At 42.6% G+C, this 26,871-nt stretch overlaps 1 protein-coding gene across 1 annotated transcript in view; it reads left to right on the top strand.

Moving 5' to 3' along the window:
• The window catches only part of LOC116381366 (glutamate receptor ionotropic, NMDA 2C-like), a 43,941-nt gene that overhangs the window by 7,672 nt on the left and 9,398 nt on the right, over positions 1–26,871 (top strand). Inside the window, exons 2-11 of the mRNA XM_031843460.1 lie at positions 913–1,285; positions 2,467–2,565; positions 11,110–11,175; positions 11,892–12,080; positions 12,315–12,655; positions 13,435–13,549; positions 17,794–18,005; positions 23,774–23,942; positions 25,597–25,750; positions 26,213–26,338. Coding sequence (XP_031699320.1) covers positions 929–1,285; positions 2,467–2,565; positions 11,110–11,175; positions 11,892–12,080; positions 12,315–12,655; positions 13,435–13,549; positions 17,794–18,005; positions 23,774–23,942; positions 25,597–25,750; positions 26,213–26,338 — 1,828 coding nt within the window. The 5' untranslated portion in view covers positions 913–928. The remainder of the gene's footprint in view (positions 1–912; positions 1,286–2,466; positions 2,566–11,109; positions 11,176–11,891; positions 12,081–12,314; positions 12,656–13,434; positions 13,550–17,793; positions 18,006–23,773; positions 23,943–25,596; positions 25,751–26,212; positions 26,339–26,871) is intronic.

The raw sequence follows: 26,871 nt of genomic DNA, 5'->3' as shown, positions 1-26,871 counted from the left end.
CCCCCCCCCCCCCCACCAAATATCTGTGTGTAGGTGGAGATCTTTATTTGCTTTAAGAAAGCCCACCTGCCTTCATCAAAGCTTCAAAGGTATTGATTCAATAAGGAACAAATATAATCGTCTTCGCATTGTACGCCTTCCACAATTATTTCTGATCAGTGTAAATGTAATTAACTCATGTATTTAATCTACTGGTGACACCAGATGGTGAGTGTGAATTTAAGGCAATAACATAAACTTGTGTTAAACCTGCCTTGATGTGTAGTCAAAACTAACGAGTTATACGACTGGTTTTGGAGTTTTGCATTTGCACCAGCCAAACACATTTACAGATTTGAACAGCAGTCAATGTTGAAGCTTTTTTCACTTGTTGTATTTCTGTGGGAAGGCCGATGACATCACCACACGTGGAGCGAGGCTGGATGAAGTAATGTAATGTAATCCCAGTGATGAGGGTCGAGGACCTGTGTGACAGTTTTGGTATCCTGCTAGCAGTCTGTGTGTGTGTGTGTGTGTGTGTGTGTGTGTGTGTGTGTGTGCTGAATCAGAGATGTTTTGAGATGGAAAGGTGATTACAATCATGACACTGGGGGTTGGATTATGGAGGATTACATGCATGCATACTTGCATACACTGTGTCACACACACACACACACACACACACACACACACACACACACACACACAGTTTTCCCCATGACACAAGAGTCTAAATGCAGGGCTAATACTGTCATACAAAAGGGTCAGAGAGAGAGACAGACCAGAGAAAAAAGGGATGAATATTTACAGACAGATTATGATGAATTATGTCAAAAACATCATAAAAGTAGAACAGCTTTTATGTTTGACTGTCGCTCTCTTTCCTTCCGTTCTCTCATCCTCTCTCACCCTCTTTCTACCCCTCCTTTCCAGGCAGTAGGCTGCCAAGATGGCCATTCCGAGGGGACATCCTCCTCCCTCTCCTTGGCCTCCTCTCTTCCTCCTCCTCCTCCTCCTCCTCCTCCTCCTCACCTCCCCGCTCCCCCTGCAGGCCCGGCCGCTCCTCCTCCACCCATCCATCAACGTGGCTGTGGTGTTCAGTGGCTCCAGCTACCAGAATGAGGTCAGAGGTCGCCTCAGCGGGGAAAACTTTGTCGACCTGCCCATCGTGGTCAGTCCTGTGACCGTGCTGGTCAACGACACAAACCCCCGAGACCTGCTGACACGCCTCTGCGATACCATGGCAATGGAGAAGCTACACGGCGTAGTGTTTGAGGATGATGTGGGCTTTGGGGCCGACGCTCAGGTGAACGCGATTTATGCATTTTCGGGTTTTCTGAACATCCTCTCCAGAGTTGCGGTGTTCAGTCACCCACGTCCAATTTTCCTAAAGCTGCTCAAGGCAACATTTTATTGTAAAAAAGCACCTGTCCTTACAGCTTAAATCACAAAGTGGGTAGCAAAGTAGAACTAATTGAGATGCCAAGCTTTTACATCTTTGCTCAAATGAAATGATGGTGTCGGTTCAGTTTCTGTTTGTGAAGAGAGAAGGAGTGACATCAAATCGTAAAGGCAACATGTAAATATTCCCCTAAACAGTGCTCTTACTAACTAGGGGAAAGAGAATTCAAAGTACTGTCACTTTAAAGAATATTTTACTTGTGAAATTACTTTTGAAGAAAAGTTACATTTACTTACATACTTACCATACTTACTTATTTTCAGATTTTTAGTACACAAGATTGCTGCGTTACAGTAACAAGAGTACGTGTAATTTGTTACCTTCTGAGTACATTCTCTTCTTCATAAAACACGTAAAACTTTTGAAACCTGGATTGTTTACATCCATGTTTTCATGCAGGCATAGACTGTACATAAGAAGTGGATGTAGTGTGAAGTCACTCATTGTTTTTTTGGACTGACTTTTCGATGCCTCGAGTTCTAAATTTTGACTGTCGCCATCTTGTTCTTTTGGAACCAGAAGTGACATAAGAGGGTGGTGCTAAGTACAACCCAATGAAGAAGACGTTTTTAGGCAACCTAAATGTCACAAACGTTCATGAACGGAAAACGCACTGTGAATTGAAACTTTAAACTCCCAGACTGGACAGCGCTGCTGTAGCGTCCTGTCAATACCAAGGTAGCAATTCCTTAAAGCACATCTACTGTATGTGCTTTATCGTCCATTCCACTCTAAATGGGTCCATCATTTACTAAATGAACATTTCACTTCTCAGAACCAGAGTTTTCTTCTTCACTGCCTTTGCTGGCTTACTGCTGTGTTTCTTAGTGTTTCACTTTCACCTGTAGATCAGTCAAGCAGTGGGGAATCATTGGCAGTACTGTGTATTGCGTCACTTGCATGCTCTTGCATGTGCACACGTTTTGAGAATTTAGAAACCTAACTGTACCATCTGATGAAAATAGTGCTGTAAAAAATGTCCACTTTCTTTAGGCAAACACTGACTCTGTCCGTTTTGTCCTCAGGTGGCAGAAGTGGCACAGATCCTGGACTTCCTCTCCACTCAGACAGCTCTGCCAATCGTGGGCATCAGTGGCGGCTCTGCAGTTGTCATACCATACAAGGTACCGTCAAAATAATGAGCCCATCTTTTGAACTGGAGCTAGAGCAGTCTGCCTGCTTACTATGCCAGAGTGATCACACACACACACACACACACACACACACACACACACACACACACACACACACACACACACACACACACAAACAAAAAAGTGGTGTTGATGTAACATTTGACACAAACACTACAATTTAGGAAGCATGAGAAACAGATTCTAGTAATAAGATGAACAACAAACTGTCATGTGAACACTTTCAGCATCAGCAGCCGCTCACAGCCTCCTGTCTTAGTCAGAACTCTTCCATACCGGCGTCATTCAGCTTAAAACAACTTAACTAGGTCAGAGCGGTGAAACCTACTTTGGCAGGCAACTCGCTGCATGCAAATATTTGGATGTGAGCAATACAGATCTGTGAATTATCAGCGAGGACTGCAGCCATCGACCCTCATCAGCTCCGCTAATCCCCTAAAAAGACTGAGTTGTGGGAAGGAAAACTTTGCGAGGGGAGACAAATGCTACTGGCGATCTACGCCTCAATAAATCATCCCGCCGCTCTTGAAGAGCAGCAGGTTATCCTGCTATGATTTAACATGTATCTCACTGATGAATGGAGATGGAGAGCAGCGAGCTGTGTAGTTAGATTGTAAAAAGGAGATTGATGACACCAGACAGATTAATCTGTACTTTCTCTCTACTTTTGAATTGCAAAATGGCTTCATCCCTTCTTCCTCTCATGCTCCATGCATTCCGCCCGTCTCCCCTTTCTTCCTATAATCGCTGAACTGCCATCATCAACACCTTGTATTTATAGAGCCAACTCTCACACATAGGAAGACGCATGCAAATGAACACCCTCACATATTAGATATTAGAGCACACACACACACAGACACACACAAAGCCAAATGGATGCATTCCTACACCTATCCATCCATGTGCCTGGAGTGTTGGATCTCACCCCCCGGCAACATTTTGTAAACCATAGCATGTTGTATTTATCAGCTTTCTGTTAATCAAAAGGTGTCTGCAGATGTCACGTCATAGATGGGTATTAAACAGGAGGAGTTGTAGCTGCAGGAGGGTGATTGATTTTGCTGTATTTTGGTGGCGGAGCGAGAGAGGCAGAGTGAGTGAGCAAGAGACAGAGAGAGGAGAAAGATGCTTCGATGAAGCTTGGCTGACAGCTGCCTGGAGGCAGAGTTTCACTGTCTCACTGATAAGTCTCCCTTCCCCCTTTCATGAGTGAAATAGTCATTCTTGTCACTTATTTATTTTCCTTTCCGTCTCTGTGCTTTTCTTTTTTGTCTTCCAACTCTAACCGTGTCTCATTTCATCCTGCTTTCCATATTTCCCACAAGTCTCTCCAGTTTCACAATCAATCCCTCCATCACCTTTACTCTTTGACACATTCCAATTCAGTTTTTTTGGGGCTCTATTGTGCGCCGGCTGAATCCATTACGGTTGTGGCTATAAGCAAGAGGCCTATTCTCCTTTCTGCTCTCTCCGCACTCCAGGACCCTATTAAGCTGTTAATTGGACCCTTCAGGAGGCTGGGCCCCCCCCACAGCTCTCATCATTCACCCTAAAAATCCAAGCCCTTCGCTCGTCTTTTCTTTGTATTCTTCTGTTTTGCTGCCTTGCATAACCTCCCTCCTCCCGCCAACTGTCGCTGCTTCACCTTACGTTGACATTTAGGTGTTCGTATTTACCCCAGATGTGCTTTTTGATCGGCACTTCTTCCACCGTGTAAAAGTATCTCTGAACCTCCAAAAAATATTTGGTGCAAAGTTTGTCAGTTATCAACAATCTCAGGTTTGTAATTGGCAGAGCCGATCGCGTCGGGTTCAGTCTGGGTTATTTAACCTCTCTGCTTGACAGCGACAAATGACAAATGCACAGATGGGACGTTATCTTTCATACTGAGCGACCATTTGTCTGACAAGCCCAAAGCGCTGAGTGACAGTTCTCTATATAGCACAAAGAGTAAAGCACTCTCCTCTGAGGCCTGCCTGTCGAAGGCCTCATTCAGCCCTCCTCCCTCACACCCCCCCTCGGTCTCTTTCTCTCTCTTATGTACTCCTTTGTTGTCAGCAAGACGAAAAAAAAAAGGCTCGTCAGAGGTGTCTGGCACAATGGGACAGGTGGATGGGACGGAGAAAGACATACGTGTGAGTGCATGATTCTCTGAGGGGATAAAAGAGCTCAATAGTGCTTGATTATCAATAGCCTGATGATGATGAATATCTTTGATGGCGGGCTTAAAAAGAAGCAGCACCCTGCCCGAGCTGCCTATTTATGGTTCCTGTCTCAGTGATCTCTCTCTATGGCAAACAACAAGGAAGGAGGGAATTGAGACAAAGATGAAAAGATTGAAGGGAGGAGAGGAAGTGAGTCGTTTGTCAGACGGCACACGAACATCACGCGAAGGCAAAGAGGAGGATATGAGACAGCGTAAGGAACGACGGAGTAAAGGCATACAGACTGTTCAATAGGGCCTAAAAAAAAAAAACTGCGATGTATCGCTCTGACGAGTTGCAAATCAGAGGTTGGGAGTGTTTTATCTTTGTGTGAGTGTGTGTGTGTGTGTGTGTGTGTGTGTGTGTGTGTGTGTGTGTGTGTGTGTGTGTTCTGGCCTGCTGAAACATTACATGGCCAAAAAGATACTCAAACGTTATGCCAAAATGTGATTGTTGAACATATTTCCCAAAACCATAGACATTCATCTGCTGCTATCACCCTCCTCTCTTTTGGTTGCAGGGATTTGCTCCCATTCAGCCACAAGAGCATCAGTGAGGTCCGGCACTGATTTTGGGCGATAAGGCCCGGCTCGCAGTCGGCGCTCCAGTTCAACCGAAAAGGTGTTAGAAGGGGTGAAGGTTTTCCACACCAAAAAAACAAAACAATGAAAAACATTCCCCAAACTGTTACCAGAAAGTTGGAAGCACACTATTGTCTAAACACAGCTGTAGCATTAAAACTTCCCTTGATTGAGCCGAAGCAAAAGTGCATTAAAGTATGTATATGTAATCCTCCGCTGAGAATAGTCCCCAAAATATGCACCACTTACTCCTGTTTGAGTAACATTTTCAAAAAACTACAGCGCCCAGTTGTTAGTTATTCGGCCTTTTTGGCAATTCATCCAACAGTTGGCCAGTCCAGACTGGCCGATCATCTGACATCGCCATCTTTAGAAAATACAGAAATAAATACAAAAACACTTGGACAGTGTTGCACAGGTTGACATCATCATCATCATCATCATCATCATCATCATCATCCATGATCACCAAAACCATCCAAAATAGAGCAATGAAAAAACCCACAAGACTGCCCCTGGCTCATGCAGGTAACAGCTTAAATTGTATTTGTAATAAAAAGCAAACAGGATTTTCAACCAACAGACCGCTGTTAAGTTACATAACACAAGTTACATAACAAGCAATCTTTTCCTAACGCTAGTGGGGTAGCTAGAGCATTCTAGTTTGAACGTCTACTGACCAAGTGTCGATATTTGAGGAGTTGGGAGTAAGAATGTGTTGTAGGAGTCCAATAACAATAACTTTCTGTGTAGCTCTGACTTGATACGAGTGACAAAGATCATTCAGTCAGGCACACTGGAGTATCTAAAAACAAGTCTCATTACCAAGCTTCAAATAAGGCTGAGTTTTTGGAGATAAATGATTTTCACAGGATTTATAAAAGAACGTTGGGGCTACTGTAAAACCAGTGGAATTTGTTACATAATGAGGTTGTAATAAATTATTTTTTATGGCTGCTGTGAGACATTTTGGGAGAGAACATTTAACTACAGATGACAACTCGTATCTATTATCTTGAGGCAATATCACAGTAACCCTCTAATGTTTTTTGAGGAAATACATAGTGAATGTTGAAATTTGTTTTTGTTCATTACAGTTACAAACATCAAATATTGTGTGATGGTGGTTGTAGACTATGATGAAGTCTGGAATGAACAAAGCAGACAGCTTTAAGTGTTTGCCAGTAAACAGGAACAAAAGTGCCTTTTAAGTGGGCACATGATGGATTTTTGAAGCAAAGAAACTGTTGACAGAGTATACGAGCGTATAACACCATTTATTACAATTTGAAGCTGTCAGTAGAAGATTATATTTCAGGAGTTACAGTCTCACTTCTGGCTCCAGTCTAAGGTCACACTCTGTGATCCTGGACCGAAGTGATGCAATAAGCCAGATGTGTGGATCGCAGTTTCTTTTATTGTTTTTGTAGGGGGGGTGGGTTCTTTCTGCGGCCAGACTGACCCGCTTTCTCTGTTTGTCCTTCTGGCTCTTCTCTCAGCCCTCTCAATTCTGTCTCTCTTGGCCTCATGGTCCAGAAACTCCATAAGCAGGTCACGAGAAGCCCAGATTCGCTGCACAGTATTCCCACTGGAAATTTTTTTTTTTTTTAATCGCTGGGAATGAAAGCACATTTATGGCCGCCCCCCCCCCAGAGCTTCACAGCATGGCCTAATAATTTCAATAAGGTGGTCAGTCTAACTGCTAATGCTTCGGTGTTGGAAAAACAGAAGTAAAGTGTGGAGTGTCTGATTCTATATTATATATATAAACTCTATATCGCCGGTTAAAAACTTAAACATCTGTTTTTGTCTTTCCATTTCACGACACTGTGCTAGGAGATCAGTCATGAGTGTGAGATCAGTGTTTTTGAAGATTGACCCATAGCGACTAAAGTCAGGATGTGTCCGCCTCTACTGCATCGATTTTGAACTTTTCTTTTTTAGCCATTCTAGCAACATGCCCTGTGGATGTCTGTTTGTAGGTCGGTCAATCCACTCATTTGGTCCAGACTGAAATATCTCATCAACTCTTTGGTAGACTGCCATGACATTTGTGCACATGGCTCCCAGAGGCTGAATCCGAAAGACTTTGGTGTTCCCCTGTCTTTTTCCATTAGTTTGTGAGGAACTGAGCTGGCTGAGGAGTCCCAAGTGGGTTTTATTCCCCCAAAAATTAAGCAAAGAATTTACAAAATATGTATCAAAGTTCCCATTAAAGAGGTCAACTAAACAGAACATAACTCAGGCTTTAGTAGTGGGCACTTGTTACATTCTGATTGGCCACTTCCTGTATGAAAAAGTTCTCCTTTACTTGGTGCATTTTGAATTGCATTCAAATCATCACCCGAAGGCACCAAAGTGTAATGAAAAAGAAAATAATCAAGTCAAGTACTATGCAGAATGTACAGTATTCATAATATTGGATTATTACTGTTGTAGCTGGTTGAGATGATTAGGTATATATTCACTGCTTGGTATTGGATTTTTATGCAAAACCCACTGGAGATGGAAGCTTCCATTTGGACATTTTAAGAAGGTAGAGTGACGTACACTGTACATGTGTAAATGTATCTGAGTCCATATGATGTGAATGAGCTTCCCGCTTAACCCGCACCAGTCTCCCCGCCGACGGGGGAGGTACAGCACGGAGTTCTCCCCGTGGGAGGAGACGAGAGTGTGAGCAACCACCATGTCCACCGTCTTCCTGTCACATTACCATACGCTCCTGCAGTAGGATTGCTAATTACGTCTGTGTGTGACAGCCCTTACTGCCAAGGTGGTGAGAAGAAGACGGCTGGGAAGTGGAGAATGAGAGGGGGGGAGGGTAACTCTGTCGTCTCTTGTGAGCGTGCGAGTTAGACACGAAAAAGAAGGTACTTTTGTTGTAATTCTTGCTCGATTTCACCGTCAAGGCAAAAGTCGATGGGTGTCATCACATTTGCTTGTTTGATTTTTCACAATTTAAGATGCTGCTAATTACGTGATGAAACACGTATTGGCCCGGGGAGGTCACTACATTATTTGCTTGTTTAATAGCTCAGACAAAAACCAATTGGATTTTAATTACACCTATTAAAATGATGCACCTCAACACTCCTTTGTCATATCTGTAGTCTAAAATGTTCTATAACAAAGACAGCGTGTTAAAAGCTTGAAATGATACACACTTCCTGTTTCCTAAATGGGCGTGGTCATGGCGTGGTCGCCTCTCCACCACATCCCTCCACTTATGTTGTGTGGATGGATTTAAGCAGATTGGGTTGTATTTGCATCATGCATATATATTTTATTTTGCCACATTAGGTAATTTGCAACGGCAATTTTAGTATCACAAAACATATTTAACAAGGTGCGTTCGCAAATGCTAGTTGGCAGATCTTGCCAGAGTGTTGCTGAGACAGAGAAAGTGTTAACCAGGGCTGCCAGAGCCATTACTTCTATTTATTCAGTGACAACCCGACATGCTTGTGTGCTGCTATTTTTTATAGCTATTCTGGTGCACAGTCCAGTCCGTGGGGTCTATTGGAGTTTGAGCCTCCAGAGGTGAGTCTTAAACAAGCTCAGACTGAGATAAAACTGGTCACATTGAGTGAAGGAGTCTAGTTGTGATATTCCGGTGGTATTCCTCGGGCTGCCCGGCTCTCGGGGGGGGCTTTGCAGAGCTTCTGAGCTGTGGGAGAGGAAAAGAGCAACAGGAAGGAGATATGACAGTTAGTCACCTCTTGAGACAAGAACAGATTAAGAAGATCTGAGACCTGGTCCCAAATGGCACTTGACAGTTTAACACTATCTCCCTCCCTCACTCTCCTGCTTTACTCTCTCATGCATGACTTCTCTCTTAATGCATTTGTGTAACTGTATTTTCGATTTCCAAGACTTCCAAGCCTCCATTTAGTGAGTCATCTTGCTAAACAGTGTACAGATGTAAAAGAATAAAACAAATATAAGATTGCCCCGATCTTCACCTTCTTGCACCAGCTCTCAGTCCGTTATCGAATCAAATTCTGAATATTACTAGTACTAAAGTCCTGCATGGTCTTGCACCTGCTTACATCAGAGCTCCACTTATGGCTCGCAGCGCTGTACAGTCCTTTAGATCTTCCATCCAAGCTCTTTTATTACACAGTCTCTTCTAAAAAACGCAGGGACAGGGCGTCCAGTCTGTGGGAGAGTTTCAGATGAACCTGTTAAAATGGGTTTCTAGTTTTGCTGTTTGCACCTGAATGCATTTTTCTCTGTGTGTTCTGTGTGCATATTTGTGCACAAAACTGTCCAGACCTCTCGTTGTAAACTTGGCTAAATTTGGTTGACAAGTTAAAGATTTTATTTGAAATATAACCAATTAAATGACACAATTTGACATGGTATGTTTTTTTCAATTATATGTAGCATAAATGTCTGAAGAATGTCAACTGAATATGACACAATGTTGTCATAGATGTCAAGAAAACTTTTGACCTGCAAATCACCAAATCTGGAATTGTTAATTGATACAAATTTGTCTTAAGTGTTTCTAGCTGACTTCTCACTTAAGGTAAAAGGTTACTGTCAAGTTACAAAAAAGATCTCTCTTCATCAGTTGATGATTTCTGTTCTTTGTGTCTACATCCAGTCCCTCCCCAATAGTCCTCATCTCATCCCTGTAGCCTACTTTATTTGAATGCTATTTGAAGGACATGGGTTCAACGGGCTCTGCTAACGTCCATCTTATCTGTCGACACAGCGCGTTGGTATGCAAATATATGCGAACACACACAGACACATGCAACATTGGACCACCCATTCTTGACAGAAAGAGCAGCAGGCCTGATATCTGCAGAACGGAGACACGTGTACCAGAAAGAAGCAGAATATGAACAATCAAAGCTCTGTCTTCAAACGTGAGCGATAATGAAGGTGGAAACTATTATAAGTGTTCGTGCCAACCATTTCTTATACCACACAACTCTGCATCTTTATTGCTAAAGGTTGCAAGTGTGTGTACGGCAGCTGCGTGTTGTATCCATTACTACCATTTTCAATTGCTTAAAGTTTCCAATGACGCTTTTTAGGACATTGCAGACATCTCATAAAGCTGATTTCTTGTGAAATCGTCCAAGCTTAGCTCACTTAAAATGTAATCCTTTCCTTTGTCTCCATTTGTCACTTCTCATTAAATTAATTGGATTTAGAAAGTGGTTCCTGTGTCATGACTTAAATTTGGATGAAACTGTACCACTACTAGAAGGGTGCATTATCATAATCTGCTCTCTTGTCCAATAAGCATACCATCACTTGTAAAATTAAAAAAAACACATCACCGTTAATTGTTGCGCAGCAGTAACAATGTTAAAGGTGCTGCAAAAATGAGGAACAGCAGACGAGTTAATTTGACAAACCTTTCGTCAGTTGGCTTTCGTTGTGGCAAAAAGTTCAACACCGTACTCTGACACGCTGATTTATTCAAGATATTTTACCATGAAACCTAATCAGAACTCAGGATGCATTTGCATGTTTGACAGTCTCGGTAAAATGTATTTTCTAAGCTTTTGAATGGATTGCATGGGCTGAAAGGCAGCATGGTAGCATAGAGAAGAATACACCGTGATTCAGTGTGAAGAAACCGTTTCAAAGCCCCTGTTACAGCCAACATGCACCATTCTGAAGCTTCTTTGAGCAAACCAGCTCAAGAGATGCAGTTGCTGAATTGACCTTTTGCCTCATTGTGACTCTCTAACTCTTTACAGGCTGAGGGATCCTCCTTCCTGCAGATGGGAGCATCTCTAGAGCAGCAGCTTATCAGCATGTTCAAGGTACAGAGAAGCATTTTACTGATACAATAAGTGACACTCTGTTGAACCTAATTTTTAGGATTGAAATCTGGGTTGTAATACCAAATGGTTATCTGGGCGAGCCTGACAACTGGGACCTCTCAGGCTGATTAACACAATGTAGGGACAACAATCAGCGGGGAATCCCTGATCTGACGTTCTGGCCCGATTTCCACAATCGGTATTTATGACAGTTTGTACAAATAATTCTCATGAGATCAGAGAGCTTAATGTCACTGACGTTTCTGCGAGTCAACGGGATTATCTCAGTTCAGTCTGACGCCCCAACTTTACGTCATCTAGTTTGAGCATTTCAACAACCGAGAAAACATCATTTGTGAAGTTGACGGGTATACTTGTGATGATGACTGATCACTTTTATCAGTTAGGGTTTTAAAAGTTTTTTTATAGTTCTAGTTCTTGGCCATTGTTAAATGAGAAGATTGATACCACTTTCATGTCTTTACGCATACATCATAAAGAATAAAGATTGGAAACAAAAGGAGACAACAGTTGTTGGCCATACAAAATCAACAAATTCCTTTTTCTGGTATTTATGCTAAGCTAAGTTAAGCTAACCACCTGGAGTACTCATTTTCTCATGAGTCCTTCACAATCATTCTTAATTCCCATATTTTATAACCTCATTACCTTATATATATTGTTGTTTTAAGTCTTTATTTCTATCCCTGTTTCAGCTAATGGAGGAGTACGACTGGGGCGAGTTTGCAGTGATAACCAGCTTGCTGCCGGGCTACGACACCTTTGTAGATATAGTTGAGTCCTACACCGATACCTCCTATTTCCTGTGGAATCTACAGGATATCTTGACTCTGGAAATGTCCGTTGGGGCGAATGACGCAAGGACGAAGCGCATGCTGCAGCAGGTAAAATAAGATATAATAAAGATTGGGTTGCACCAGCTAGGCTACCTTTAAATACATCATTAAGTTTGTGTGTTAATTTAAATTCTAACAAAGTTCAGTTCAAACTAGCGCTCTAAAAAAAAACTTTATAAGCTGAAGTTTGTACAGAGAAACAGCTGGTGCCACAGGCTCTTGATGACCTACAGCAGTGCTGCATGTTCAGGCCGTGTTTTCTCTTTCATTTCCTGTCTGCAGGTGGATTCTCAGGTGCTGCTGGCGTATTGCTCCTATGAGGAGGCGCAGTACTTGTTTCAACAGGCAGCTGAGGTGGGTCTGCTGGGGCCAGGCTACATCTGGATGCTCACCAGTCAGGCCGTTGGCAACCCCGACAGCCCTCCACCCGACAGCTTCCCTATCGGTGTCATTGGTGTGATTACGGACCAGTGGAGGAAGAGCTTGCGGCAGAGAGTGAGGGAGGGTGTCGCCATTGTAGCTAAAGGGGCCGAGAGCTTCAAGAAGCAGTACGGGTTTATTCCTGAGGGACATGGTGACTGCAGCAAACTCGCTAAACACTCGGACAACAATACGCTGTTCAGGTGAGTCACACTGTTGTCAGTGATCACAATAGAAAGGTGCATTCAGTAGAGCGCAGATCTCCGCCCTAGTGTGTCTGCAACGACTAGCGGCCCCTATTGGCTGGTTAAGAGCGGTGAATGGGGAGTAAGCAGGCTGTAATGTGAGAAATGAGTAATGGCAGTATAAAACAAGCAATAAAAAAGGTGTTTTGAGAAAGTGTGAGTCACTGCTACCACAGGAGGTCCTTGAGCATGCAACCATAACTGGCAACCCAAAATATTATGCAGTTTGCTGCAGCAGAATGCGGGATTAGCCGTGGACAGACACAGAGATGCACGCTCACTCGAGGATGCACTTATCCAATCGCATGATCCTCCTGGTGAAGAGAATGAGACAAGTGGTTATTACTGATGCATAAACAGAAGAGCACAACTTCACTGTATAAAGTGAAAGTTTGTTGCGCCTTTTTTTTCAAGTGTTCTGAAATGCAAATTGACCTGGATTCATTATTCATAGCACCAGTCTGTCAAGGATGTATACCTTAACAGACAGCAAAATCACTCAGTTGGAACACTCTGCCCTCCACCAATCAGCTGCCTATCTCATCCCCTAATGAGCTACTTCCAGTCTCCCTCGTTGCATTAAGCCCTACAGGGCAGCTTTAGGTTTAATTAGGAGGTGATCATCGTGTGTGTTTATCTGTGTAAATCATATGCAAATTTTGGAGTTATGTGGAATCAACGTCCTTGATTGCAAGCTACATACTTCTGAATCTATTTACCGTTTCTGTGGGTTGCAGGCACATGTTGAATGTGACGTGGGAAAGGAAAGATCTGTCATTCAACAGCCAAGGTTTCCTCTCCAATCCCTCCATGCTCATCGTCGCTCTGGACCGAGACAGACTCTGGGACAAGGTACTGGTCAACAGAAACTGGATCGTAAAAACATGCTGGCACTGATGGCACAGGAACAATAAGATATTTGTCCCGTTATATTGTATTTGCAGTGTGCTCAAATGCATTATGGACTCACAGGTTACTTAGCGTTTTATAGGCAATGAAAATAACTTATTTTTAGGTTTCAGGTTAGTTTTAGGAGAACTGGCTTAAGAGAAACCTCAGTTGTGAATCTATTGGCAACAGGGACTACGACTTCAAGATCTTGATGAGTATGTCTCCAAACTATCATTCGTCACGAAAACCCACGTGAGAAGAGACAGGGTAAATTAAGTGATACCGTGTGACACAAGACAGGCTTTTGTGTTCAAGCAATCTGCGGAACTTTCCTCGTAGTCCTGTAGTCATCAAAATAGCCTGTTTCCACACGCCTTTTACAATTTATAGCCTGTTTCCTTGCAAAAGCAACACGTACAGTAACATTCCTATGGCACTCTTTTTGTGTGTAGCTCCCCAACAGGTACAAATATTTAGCATGCTAGATATCTGGAAAATCTGCGATGCACTGGCGAGCCTATCGGATTGCATCTTTGAACAGTTCACACGTAGCGGTCCAGCGCCAAGTTTACAAGTGCCGAGCCAGTGCTGATTGAACTCTAAACTTGGGCTTTTGTTGGGAAGCTCCAAAACCATGTAGGCAAGTGGAAAATCAGGGCTAAAAGCGTGTAGTGTGAAATGTGAGTTGTGTAGTATATCCTCTGCTGCAGCTCGAACTTTGCTGTTTGTGTTGGTAAACGGGCAACATTGTGTTGTTTTTAGAATACAAGCATGTACCCGTCTCTTTCACATCATTATCTTTGCCTCACGTCTCCCCCTCTGCATCTCCCCCATTCCACTGGCACCTCACAGTTTGAAAACCTCTGACCTGCACATATAATCTGGCTGGATGCAACAAGTTTATGCCCGTTGCGTTTGAGATGTCCAGATGTATTTTAGAAAAAGCAGAATAGAAGGCCGGTGGAGGGAAAGTGTGTGTATTAAAAATCAAATCTCGAACAATTCACCAATGATATTGGAAGGTTCAAGTATAGGCGTAATTTCAAATCGATGTTTTGCGTCTGTGTGTTTCCCGTTGAAGCCATTTCCTTCTCTTACTCTTGTTTCATTGTCACCATGCAATTTTCTTGAGCATTTTCACTCCCTTTCTCTCACACACACACACACACTCACACACACACACACTTTTCAAAGCCCGAGGGTGTATTGAAAAAGTGAGACTTAACAGAGAGACCTGAACGTAATCTCACAGCAACAGTTGAACTCATTTATTTCTGGCCATGAAAGACCAACCTACTTTATCAATGTCACCTCCTGGCCGGGGTGGGGTGTATGTATGCGTGTGTGTATGAGCATAGACATGTAATTGTGCTAAAGCGGAGGTTTTGGTTTGTACGTATGTGTGTGTAGATCTTAACGGTTGTGCAGCCAACACTTCATGCATTCCTTATGTCCTCGTGTTCAGGTGCTTGTGTGTGGTTCAAACACTGTCGACCACTTTAAAACGAGCGTCTAAAATCTGTGAATCCTTTTCACTCTGTCCTCATTGCAATCGCTTCTCCCCCAACATGTTATTCCACTCCTCTTCACATCGTGTGACAGGTTTTAGTGTACTTGCTATTTTCAAGCCCTCCATTGTGACACTCGTGACAGTTTTACTTGTTGTTTCTTAGCATTGTTTGAAAGGTGCTGCTGGGTGACATTTTGGGCAGGAAAGTCCCCTTTCTCTTCTGGGCCCCTTATAGTTCTTCATCTCCTTCTCTCACCTTTACTCTTCCACATGCAGAATTAACAGTGAATAAAAGGTTTAAAGCTGCCTTTTTTTCCCCCGTTAAAGGTTTTCTATGGAGAGTTTTTCCAATGCGAGGATCCTGGGACAGAGGATGTCGTATGCAGAGGCAAATTTTTGATTTTGGGCAATACAAATAAATTGAACTCAATTGAATAATCAAAAAGAAAAGATTAGCTTGTCAGTATAGTACATAGTAATATTTAGGAGCTAAAGAACCAGATATCTTTCTCAGGAGTTGGTGGAGACCAAACACAGAGCTAAAAGAGAAGTTCAAATTGGATTGGTTGCCAGAAACATGTTCTCACATACCTCCATGTTTGCTGAATGTGTAAATAGGATAAAACAACTTAATGTTGTGAACAGGGAGATATTAAACCAGGGCCACTTCCTATGTGAGCAGCACTTCTTGCTTTGTATGTCGGCGCCCATGTTAACAGGTTAGAGAAGCCACACAGAGTGTGAGCAGTGCAGCTCAGCTGAGGCTCGGCTGCATCTCTTCTACAGATTAGAAAAGCTTGCCTATTTTTTTTCTGTGCGACGAACAGTTCACAGCAAAAATAGACATGGAAAAGGATCTATATATGTAAAACAGGCCACACACACAAAAAAGACGATATTTATTTTTAACTCAGCCCTTTGTTTCTGTGGACATAATCCCTTCATTTGTTAACTCAAGGCTGAAATATTTGCAGGACAAATGGCAAATGCAGTTACTTGCACGGCTCCATAAATTAATAGACTACCTGCTTGGATTATTGTTATTTACAAAGGAGCTCGCGCTTCTTAACCACTGTCTGTCTAAAATAGAAATAAATGACATTTATAATGAAATTAAACATTCTGGCGATTATGAAAGGCAAACTTTAGGTAGAAAGAAGGGCCGGCAGCAGCAGCAGCAGCACCACATGCCACATGTGAGACCATCACGGCAGTCAAACTGCTGAGGAGATCAGAGCAAGATATCATCCAAAATTGGAAATGTATCCGTTCTAAACATATCACTTAATGTTCAGTGCAACAACGCAAATGCTTAGACATTTTTTATAGCAAAAGTTGCTGAGATGTAGTCTGAAAAGGTTAGTTTTAGGGGAGGGTCATTCTGGATTAGCTTGCACAGGTCTGATGAGAAGAAAGGGCGTTGTATATTCAACTTTACTCAGAAAAGTTTAGCCAGCAAAGAAGTCTCAAAGAGGTCTAAAGACCAGCGATTCTGGCTCACAATATATGCTGAAATGAGTTTCTTATCACATAAAGGAAAGATCACAATGCCCTGAGCGTGTGTGTTTCCCACCTCTCTTAAGCCCTCAAGAAAGGGCGTCGTCTCGCCCTGATTGGCTAAGTGGGGAACTGCACCAAGCTGCTTTCGATTCTTAATGAGGACCCACATAAGGGACTGCTTCTCATGACTTGATGACAGCATCTTGAATATTAACTAAAAAACCTTAATATAAGTAAATCAAGCTTATACATCTGTTGATTTCAATCCTTTGTGTGATATCCATCAAACAGACAGCTGTATATTTTCAGCTAAACCGCTTCATTATTTTGAATTAGCTGCCCTGGGAAGAAATACATCTAATAATGCACTTTCTTTGATTTCTAACATGAAGTATTAGTTAATTAATTCCAAGACCCTCATGCTGTGCTTTAACCTAATATGGAATAATCAATAACAGTTTTGGCACCTCCCCAACAGTGTGAGAATGACAGAGCTTCGGCTTAAGATCCTCCATGAGAGGATGAGAGGTATATAATGAGCAACATGTGACAGAGGAATGGGAGCAAAATCTGATTGGCTTGTTGAATTACATGTTTTCTGAGCTGGTAGGCACTCTGGATACCCAAATGTATGAGCCCAAGTACTGAAAAAGGTTTTCATGACATGTCTCCTTTAGATTAGTTCTACAAAAGCAAATATTTTGAACACACAGAGACATAAAAACACAGGTAATAAACGACACTAATCGCTTGAACAGATCCCATTTATGAACAGTGACATTTCAATTTGTTTGTACAGTTAAAAAAAAGAAAATTAGGGATTGAATAATCAGTCAACAAAATGAACACAGATTGAAAGCGACACATGCTGGGATGTATTATTAACATCATGCAGGCAGTTTGCTCTTTGTTTTATATTCTGGCTTTTTTCTTCTTCAAAATGTCTTAGTCAAACACTTTTAAGTCTCCTCATTCATGCATTAATGAACTCTACTCTTCTTTCATCTTTTAATCCTCTTCCTCCAGGTCAGCACATGCAAATTTCCCTTTTTAAAATAATTTAAAATAAAATCATTCACCCTGTGAAGTAGGGAAAGACAAGACAGGTGAGAAGGGGTTGATATGCAGAGAAGCTTGAAGCCGAGATTCAACTACGTGCAGGAAAACGCTAATGTTTTTGTCTCTCCCTCTCCAGGTCGGCACGTACTCTCGAGGGATCCTTCAGGTTCGCTACCCGGTCTGGCCTCGATATGGCAGCTTCCTGGAGCAAGTGTCCGATGACCGTCACCTGACCGTGGCCACGCTGGAGGAGCATCCCTTCGTCATGGTTGAGAACGTGGACCCGGGCACTGGCACATGTGTCCGCAACACGGTGCCCTGCAGGCGCCAGTCCAATCAGACGGAGAGGTACACACAGCAACGCAAACACATGTCGAGCTTGTTACATCTGCACAAACACAAACATGAGGGGGCTGTTGATCCGCAGCACTGTTTGGGCTATCGAAAACTGTCAAAAACCCAAATCTGGTTGTTGAATGTTGGTCAAGTTCATCATTTTGTTTGCTTGTTGGTGGATTAAACGATTTCACCTCCGGGTCCACTTAAAACTTGGTTGCAATCTGTGTCAAACAACATTCGTTTTTGGGACCACTGCATTTCTGCCAACGGCCTTTATCCAAGTCACACAACTGTTCTTTATGCTATAAATGTTGCTGCAGTTCTGACCTCTTCAAGGAGGATACTGTGAAGGCGGTCTCAGTTCAATCAATGTTCTGATTGGTTGGTTTGTAAACTTTGTATGAATTGTAGCAGCAGTTGGTGGTGGACGAGTCTCACGGCACGACTTCAGACGACCAAAGATTTCACCTTGTTTCAATCTCAAGATTGTCAACTTTTGGCTTGGATTGCACAAAATTGCACAGAGGCCTTTACTCACTTGTACTGGAACGTTCCACTGTATCACGACGTCCTCATCAGCAGATTCAGTTTTCTCTGTTGCCCTGAAACTGCAGTTCTTTCCGTGATTGCGAGCATCCCCTCATCCATGTTGACCTCAGAGTTGAGCTAGACAGTTCGTTCTTGACTTTAGAAACAGTCGTTAAAAAATCAGCAAAACTCCAATGAGCCCAGAAGCTCCAGAACAAGAGAGTAAGTGGACCTTGAGTTGAGATTGTTTCGTTAGCTGGTGCTTTTAAGGTGAGGAATGAACTGTCAAGCTATGACGAAAAAAATCGTTGTCAAATTTAGACAGACAAGTAGTCGGTAGGATGCCTGACGCGTTTAGACAACGTTAACATTTTGGCTTCTTTTGTTTAGAAAGACACATTACATTCCTCAAGGTAAAGTGTCATCTTGAGTTGAGACTATCCCAGTCCTACACAGAGACATCTGCGCCCTCCCTCTCCGATCCTCTGACCCAGTTTTGTTCCGAGTAGACACTGCAAACCTCCACACTTCATTAAACGCAGAGTAATTGTGTGTGCTGAGTGTCTACGCACTTGAAAAACACACCTCCGGTGTCAAACATTCAGCGCAGCATGGCAACAACAGCCATTTAACAGCTATTACCTCCGACTACCTACAACCGGTGCTCGTCAGGAATACGCAATGTCTTCATTATGTTCAAACACGCATAATAGGAGCACAAGTCTGGCATGGATTTAATTGCACTCTGTCAAACAAACACTTTGGCTTTATTGTTTCCGCGTTGACAAGAGGAGCACGGGAACAAAACACATAATGTATTTTACAACCGCTACTAGGAGAAGTGATTCTCATTTCAAATCTGCGACGATCTTTCTGGAATCCTGCTGAAATGAACAGCGCGTGTCTTTTTGAGATGAAACATGTGAGCTCAAAGTATGACAAACACTCAATGTTCTAATTCAAGCTTGTATTGCACCTTCATGTGCTGCAGCAAACGGTTACAAATTTGACAATTTGTGATTTGTTTCAGAGATCTCTGGTGTTTGGTGTTGGATGTGAATCGTCTCCTTGTTTCAGATTGATGGTTGTTTTCGGTGTGCGTGTGATATTAGCGCCTGACTTCACTCATTTATCCACATGGCTTTCTTTTCTTTTCTTTTAAAATTGAAGATTATAACTGATTCGTCTTCATCAATAACTTGTACCTGGACTTACGGGAAGTAAACGCTAAGTAACATCTCAAGATCTTTCTGTTTGCAGTTTCTCATTTGAAAGTCGGTTCTTCGCAAATTACGTTTGAGACAAAGTGTGATGCATGAAACCTGCTCTTCCTAAGTCAGAGGTGGCAAACGTGTTTCTGATCATAGACATATTATTGTTTTCATCTTGGATATGCCAATAATAGAATAATTCTTAAGGATGTTTCTATTTAGACCAGATTATGGTTTCTAAAAGCTTACATTTTCTTTCCATTGACAGTAACTTACTCTGACTGAGGAACTGATTCCCAGACACAACAGTTTGAATTATGTCTCCAGCTATTTTGGGGCTTGTTCATGTCGTGTCTCAGCCGACCCTAGAAGGGGCATAACCGTGGACGCACACCACACCAGAAGAAAAGTGCTGACATTCATGCACGATAAATAGCTCCTTGGAAGGAGCAGAGGATACACACATTGTTCTACATACCAAGAGATCACACAAGAACAGACAAAACTTATAATTTGCTGCCACTTCTGCAACTTTAATGTCACATACACCACATCTCACTGCACTGATTTGGTAATTTATTTAAGGGCTCAGCTCAACCTTTACCTGCTGCTCTCTGCGCTCTGGCGTTTTGTTATTTCTAACTTAGTCCTCACTGAAGGACTTTCTCTCTGCTTGTTATCGATCATGTTGCTATGTGTCTGTGCTGCTGTGTTGTTTGCCTGCAGCACAGAGCTTACCCAAGAGTAGAACCATGCCAAATGTACAGCCAGCTCAATTTGCACACGTTATGATCATGTGGAAAAATCGAATATTTAGAAGACAACATTTGGTCGCTGCCTCACATTGTCAAAGCAAAATACACAACAAATAAATACAGTGGCGCATGCAACCTGCATGCATGTATCTTAAGTTCCTTTAATTATGACATTTTTTTAAATTGAAAAATGTGAACTATCATCAGTGGTAGAGATAGGCCTATCTACCAGAGAGGTAGATAGGTGCTTGGTTGTGAAGGACTGGGGTGATGGTATCTCTGGTGCGGGAGTGGGAGAGCACACGGGCAGCTGAGTTTTGGATGAATTGTAGTTTGTTGATGATTATGGTGAAGGCAAGAAGGCCCAGACACACCAAACCGACATCAAAGAAAGTGGAAGAAATGGGACTGCGGATATAGCTGTTATTATGATACATGCATGAAAAAAAGCAGCATTTGCCGACCACCTTCACACCATCTCGCTCACCACTTTTGCTTCATTTCAGATAGCTGTGTTGTTGTGGAAATATTTGTGTATTGGAATGATGAGATGAGATAAAGATGGAAAATGAAAGCAGCCTTCTGTGTGTGCCATCTTGACCACAGATTCAACAGGACAAAATCAGATGAAAAGCTGTCAACGCGGGCAAACTAGTGCCAACAATGCGGGTCACACCGCAAAAACTAGGGCGACAGACGCTCGGCCTGGTGTGTGCAGGGCCGTTACCCAGCAAGCCTCACATGTAGCCTACCACCATAACTTGTGTTGAATCATTAGAGATTTAATGTCTTATATGCACAGATTGATCACCTTTTAATTACCCAAACAACAGAAAACAAACAATTCATCCTGTAAATGTCATGTTCATGTTCGCCTCAGTGATTCCACATGTATCCATGTTTGTGTGTGTGTGTGTGTGTGTGTCAGTATGGGTTATGCAGATTGCAGAGCTGACCATGGCTGGCGCATTAATTATAGCAAGAGATATGTAGCGGCTGTTGTTGGGCGCGATGGCACATTGATTGCCAGTAAAGAAGATTTATCTGTCCAACACGGGTCATCTGTCATTGCATGGGACAATATTGTCCCATCCTACCCTCTTTCTGTTTCTCTTTCACCCTCTCTCTCAGGCTGGCATGTCACATTTGGACGATGACCAACAAACAGGGCGAAGGGAAGAGAGAGAGGGAGAGGACTGCTGCTGTATAAATCAGTTAATCGTGCTGTGTGGTCTGAACAGCTTCCCCGCAGAGCAGATGTTTAGCTTGATTAGGACTTTTTTTTGTCTTGCTCATTAAAAAAAAATCCTTTCTTTGGACAGATGATGGCCTCCTTTGCCAGAAAGCTGAGCCTACCTCTCTGCGCCGATTAAGAGCAGGAATGCCACTCTGACATCCTACTTTAAAGACCCTCAGTTTGTGGTATACTATTGTAGCCCAACACTCAGATGCTAAAAGTCGTTTATGACCTGAGTAGTTGAAAAATTGCCAAGAATTTGAATAATTGATCATTTGTTTCAAAAGTAATTTATCCAGAAAAAATGGCAAACATTAGCTGGTTCTCAATTTCTTTCTTCTGTTTTACATAATGTTTAATCAAACACATATTGCCAAAGGTTTGTGGACATTTGTCTTGTTGCAATGGCGTCTCAATGTCCTATGCTGGCGTTTTTAAAACTATGTTTTTGGTCGACAATATCACTTCACAAGAAAACTGTAATGAATAGGAAATATCTGGTTCACCATAGTTATGGTAAAGGTACTAAAACACTTTGGGTCGATTATGTAAAGTAAACTACAATTCATCACTTTGACCTCCACCATTCACAGCAGAAAGGGTTTCATAAATCGCTGTAATGGACATTAGGAGTATATTGTGCACTCCAGTATTAATGTACTGGGCTGTTTGCATCTTTCTGTGCTTTTGTTCTGGGACTCTTTTTAATGGCTTTGTCCCTCAGGCCTCATTAAGGTAAATCATCATGCTACAGGATACTATTTGTTTTTCATCTTTGTGGCAACAGGAATTCAGCATGACGGTGTCCTCATTCACGTTGACTGTTTCCATCATCAATCTTACACGATCTCAGTGGTGGTTATTTCAATTATCCTCCTCCTCCTCTTCCTCCTCCTCCATCTGTCCTCCTTTGCTCTTGCCCTCCTTTCTCTGCAAACTGAAGCCGCCGCCCTGTTAGGCCGCGTCTGGTTGTTCGCTGTGTGTTTCCTGTCTACCGTTCACCTGAGAATCCCTCCTCTCTCTGGTTTAACTCCCTCATGGTGCTTCGCTCCACGCTGGACTGGTTTCTGGGCATTTTGTGAAGAACACACCACACAACACAACTGCTGCTAATCCTCCAAGGATACTGAGCTACATGTGTGCATGTGTCTGTGTGTGTGTGACGGGGTAAGACGGCCCAATTTAGGTTTGTTTGTGTGTGTGCGTGTATTGTTAGTGGAGTGTGTATAATGACGACAGGTGGCCAGCTCCTGCATCAATTAATTAACGCAGCGTTTATCAGAGCTATTGACTCCTGTGAAAGAAGCGAGCCTTTCAAAAACACTTAAAATGCGTCTGAAATGAACTCTTACGCTGTTGAAAATAATCAACCTGAATGTTAATTGCTCGCTTGACTCTATTTCATTCAATGTGTCTCTCATTTATTCACTCACACGCTCTTATGCTGACTCATTGGCACACTGAGGTTATCTCAATTACACACACAAAGATTTTAGGCCTTCACATTGGCAGCTCTTTTCCAGGAAGTTTGACGACGTCCTTTTCAATCTGTCTGCTTTTATCTTCTTTCCTGTGTCTTTATTGTTTATTCCTTTTGTTTTTTTCACTATTTCCTGTCCTTGTTCTCTTCTTCAACACCCCATTAAGTAGCAAGGCCACAGAGTGGAAGTGAGTATCTCTCACACACCTTAATGACCTTTGATTAGAGGCCATCACAGTCACTCAACCATCAACTGTGGGCTCTGTCACACTGTGTGTGTGTGTGTGTGTGTTTTGGCGTCTCCTCCGTCTCCATCGACACCTTGTTAACTGACATTGATTTTAGCTAATGAACCAGCCATCGCCTGCCCTTCACGTCACCGCCGTAGACAATGGTCACTGTCTGCATGAGAGCCCACGACTATTTAGCAACTCTCTGAAACGAAGCAAAACAACAGCTTTAGTCTGAGAAGCTAAATATAGTCCCGGCTGCCAGAGAGAGGTCTTTGATCACGAGACGATAAAAAATTGTATGTGTGACTCTGCTTTTTCTCATCCCTATGTCAGTGTTATCGGCCACTATGAGTCCTACACCAAACTGTGCTGCAAGGGCTTCTGCATAGACATCCTGAAGAAACTGTCCCGCACCATCAAGTTCTCCTATGACCTCTACCTTGTCACCAACGGAAAACATGGCAAGCTGGTCCGCGGAACTTGGAACGGCATGATTGGGGAGGTGAGACTGAGGGCTGAGTTATTTAAAGAAGGATAAGTCCCTCAATGCAGCAGCTGGTGTAGCTGGATTGGTTGCCTAGCGGCCATCTACGGACAATTATTAGGGCAAGATGTTTTAAAATGTTAACTAAGATAGACGTAGCTTTGGGCTATGATATGCCCTAATTACATTCGAGGTAAGTGTTGTGCAAAGCATGCTGGATATCGCCAAAAACATCAGGAAATGCAGACCCATAGTTTTAGGAACACTTATAGTGAATGCTCTGTATTCATCCGTTAAGGTATTTAAGCAAAATAAACCTGTTGAGGTCAAGAAAAACTATAAATAACAATATATAATTAAAGAATACCTTTTGAAAAGATAGCTGATGAAGCCGTGAATTTAGCATTATGTAGTCAAAATCACTCAACAAAGCAAGTTAGACGTAACTTTAAAGCGGAATTAATTGATGTCAGCAAACTACTTCAATGTGTTCACAAGCTAGTTGCTAACTTTATCTGTATCCTGTTTAGTGTTTTTTTCACAGAAATTGAGGTTGGTGAGTGTGAATTTAAACAGTAAAGCTGCAGGCCGTAAAAAACCAAAACAACAAGCCGAAAGATGCTAAAATGCTCCATAGATCTGATGGGATGCTCAGATTCAGTGATAATTATCTGTGGGTTCAAAAACCTCAAATCGAGTATTTCAAAAAGCTGTGTAATGAAACTCTGTAGATAATGGCTAAAATGCACTGTGTTATGAAGATTAAAGAAGACTGTTTATTCTGTTTGGGTTCCTGAAGAGTCAAAGTTTTGATGACTCAAGCTTTCAAACCAACAGCAGTCATATTTGCGTCTGTCTCATTCTTTAATGGTAAAACATGAGGCAATTTGCACTGCTGTCACACAGGTGTACTGTAACCTCAAAGCGTTGGTAGTTGTACGCATTGCAGTACAGTTTTGAGGATGGCAGTAACGAAGCGCAGGGTCTTAAGTGACAGTAGCATTGCATGGGCTAGAGATTTTCTTTGATGTGTTTTTATTTAGGTCAGTGGCGTGAGACCATGCATACACATATGGAGCGAACACATACTTTTCTCCCACACATCAAGCCACATCAAACACGGCTGAATCTGAAAGTGAAGCGCCCTGAACAGGTGTTCCTCAGGAGAGCCTTCTTGCTTGTGTTTCTGTGCCTGCAGGCGCTTTGCTCTGGGTCTGTATCTGTGTATGTGTGTGTGTGTGTGTGTGTGTGTGTGTGCTACATTTACAAAAACATATTTCTCTCTGCAAAATTCTCTGCTTTTCAGAAAAGCAAGCTTGGGCTTGAGCACTCCTGAGATCGGCAGGCTCTCACTCTCCGGTTGCTCGGCTGTTGGGACAAATATTTTTCATATCTCTGTCATTAGAGCCATATGCCTGACTGTAGAGCACAAAGCGGTTGCTGCATTGTGGCTTCCGTGTTCGAAAAGGATCGCTCATGAAATTCAGAATTTGGCAGCCTGTCGTTTGGGACACTGGGAAGTTGTGATAAAGTATACTCATTCGGTCCTCTTTTACAGAATTACACAGTAACCAAAATAGTTCATAAATCCAGGAAAGCATGTTTCTACACCGCTGACCACTACCGAGGACTCACTGTACTTTATTATGTGTCTCTGTCCTTCTTCTCTCAGGTTGTGTACAGACGAGCTGACATGGCCATTGGCTCTCTCACCATCAACGAGGAGCGTTCGGAAATCATTGACTTTTCTGTGCCATTTGTTGAGACGGGCATCAGCGTCATGGTGGCCCGCAGCAACGGGACAGTTTCCCCATCTGCCTTTCTTGGTAAGAAGAAAAAACGAAAAACTCTCCTTCTGCATCCATTTGTCAGTTCAAACCGGTCATAACATACGTTATCCTGGAGTTTGATGTACAGTACTTGTCCGCCAATGTTGCTGCCATCTTCTTTCTCCCAGGATGGCCTACTTAAACGTGTTCTGTCTCTGCAGACGCTTCAGGAAACTTCCCATTAAGCTTTTATCCTGCTGATAACTGGAGCCTACAACTAAATCCCCTTACGTACCGCACACACACCTAAATCCCTTTACCAAACCATAAACAACAAAATTCAGCACAAAATCCTGAACAGTGTATTTCTGTTTTCTCATTTTCTCATCTTGCTATCCCCCTGCCACATATGGTGACCCCCATCACAGGCTAAGGTTTAGGAGAGGGAAATACAAAAGAGACTTACTTTAATCCTTTATGTTTGTTCCTTCCCTCCTCCTCCTCCTCCTCCTCCTCCAGAGCCCTACAGCCCAGCAGTTTGGGTGATGATGTTTGTGATGTGCCTGACCGTGGTGGCAGTGACAGTTTTTGTGTTCGAATACCTCAGTCCAGTCGGCTACAACCGCAGTCTGGTCAGCGCCAAAAGTGAGTTTTAAACCTCTTTGATTAACTTTTACTGTTAGAATGTATTTCTCCTGAGTACAGTGGATGATAAAGGAGTGAATGATTACAACAGAGGTAAACAAATGAGTAAAGTCCATATTTATCCCACAGTTTCCCATGTATATCATATCTTTTTTTATTTGCATTTTACAAAGCCTGCATGCTACACGTCCTGCAGCGTCAAGAGTTCCTCAACAGGATTTTGGGGCGTGGGCTAATCAATCCTACAATGCAGCGCTGACAGAGCATGCCTCGTCCCCGGGTCCGAAAGGTCATTTTCCTGTTTTAATTAGCATTCACCGCTGCGCTAATCGAAATGTGATTGATGGCGGTGGCACCCTCCGTCGCTGCACATGACCAACGGTGGCAGATAGCAATGGAAACGGGCTGAGGCTGTGAAATTGTTCCGTTGTTTGAAAGTTTGCAGCAAGGCTGGAATACTTGCATGATGAACTGGAGACGTGTTTTTTCGCATGATGAGAGAACATGGTGAAAAAAATAAATGACTTAAAATT

Source organism: Anarrhichthys ocellatus, unplaced genomic scaffold (genome assembly GCF_004355925.1).
Source record: "Anarrhichthys ocellatus isolate YVR2014 unplaced genomic scaffold, GSC_Weel_1.0 scaffold4, whole genome shotgun sequence".
Lineage (NCBI taxonomy): Eukaryota > Metazoa > Chordata > Actinopteri > Perciformes > Anarhichadidae > Anarrhichthys > Anarrhichthys ocellatus.
This window is presented reverse-complemented; position numbering and strand designations above follow the sequence as displayed.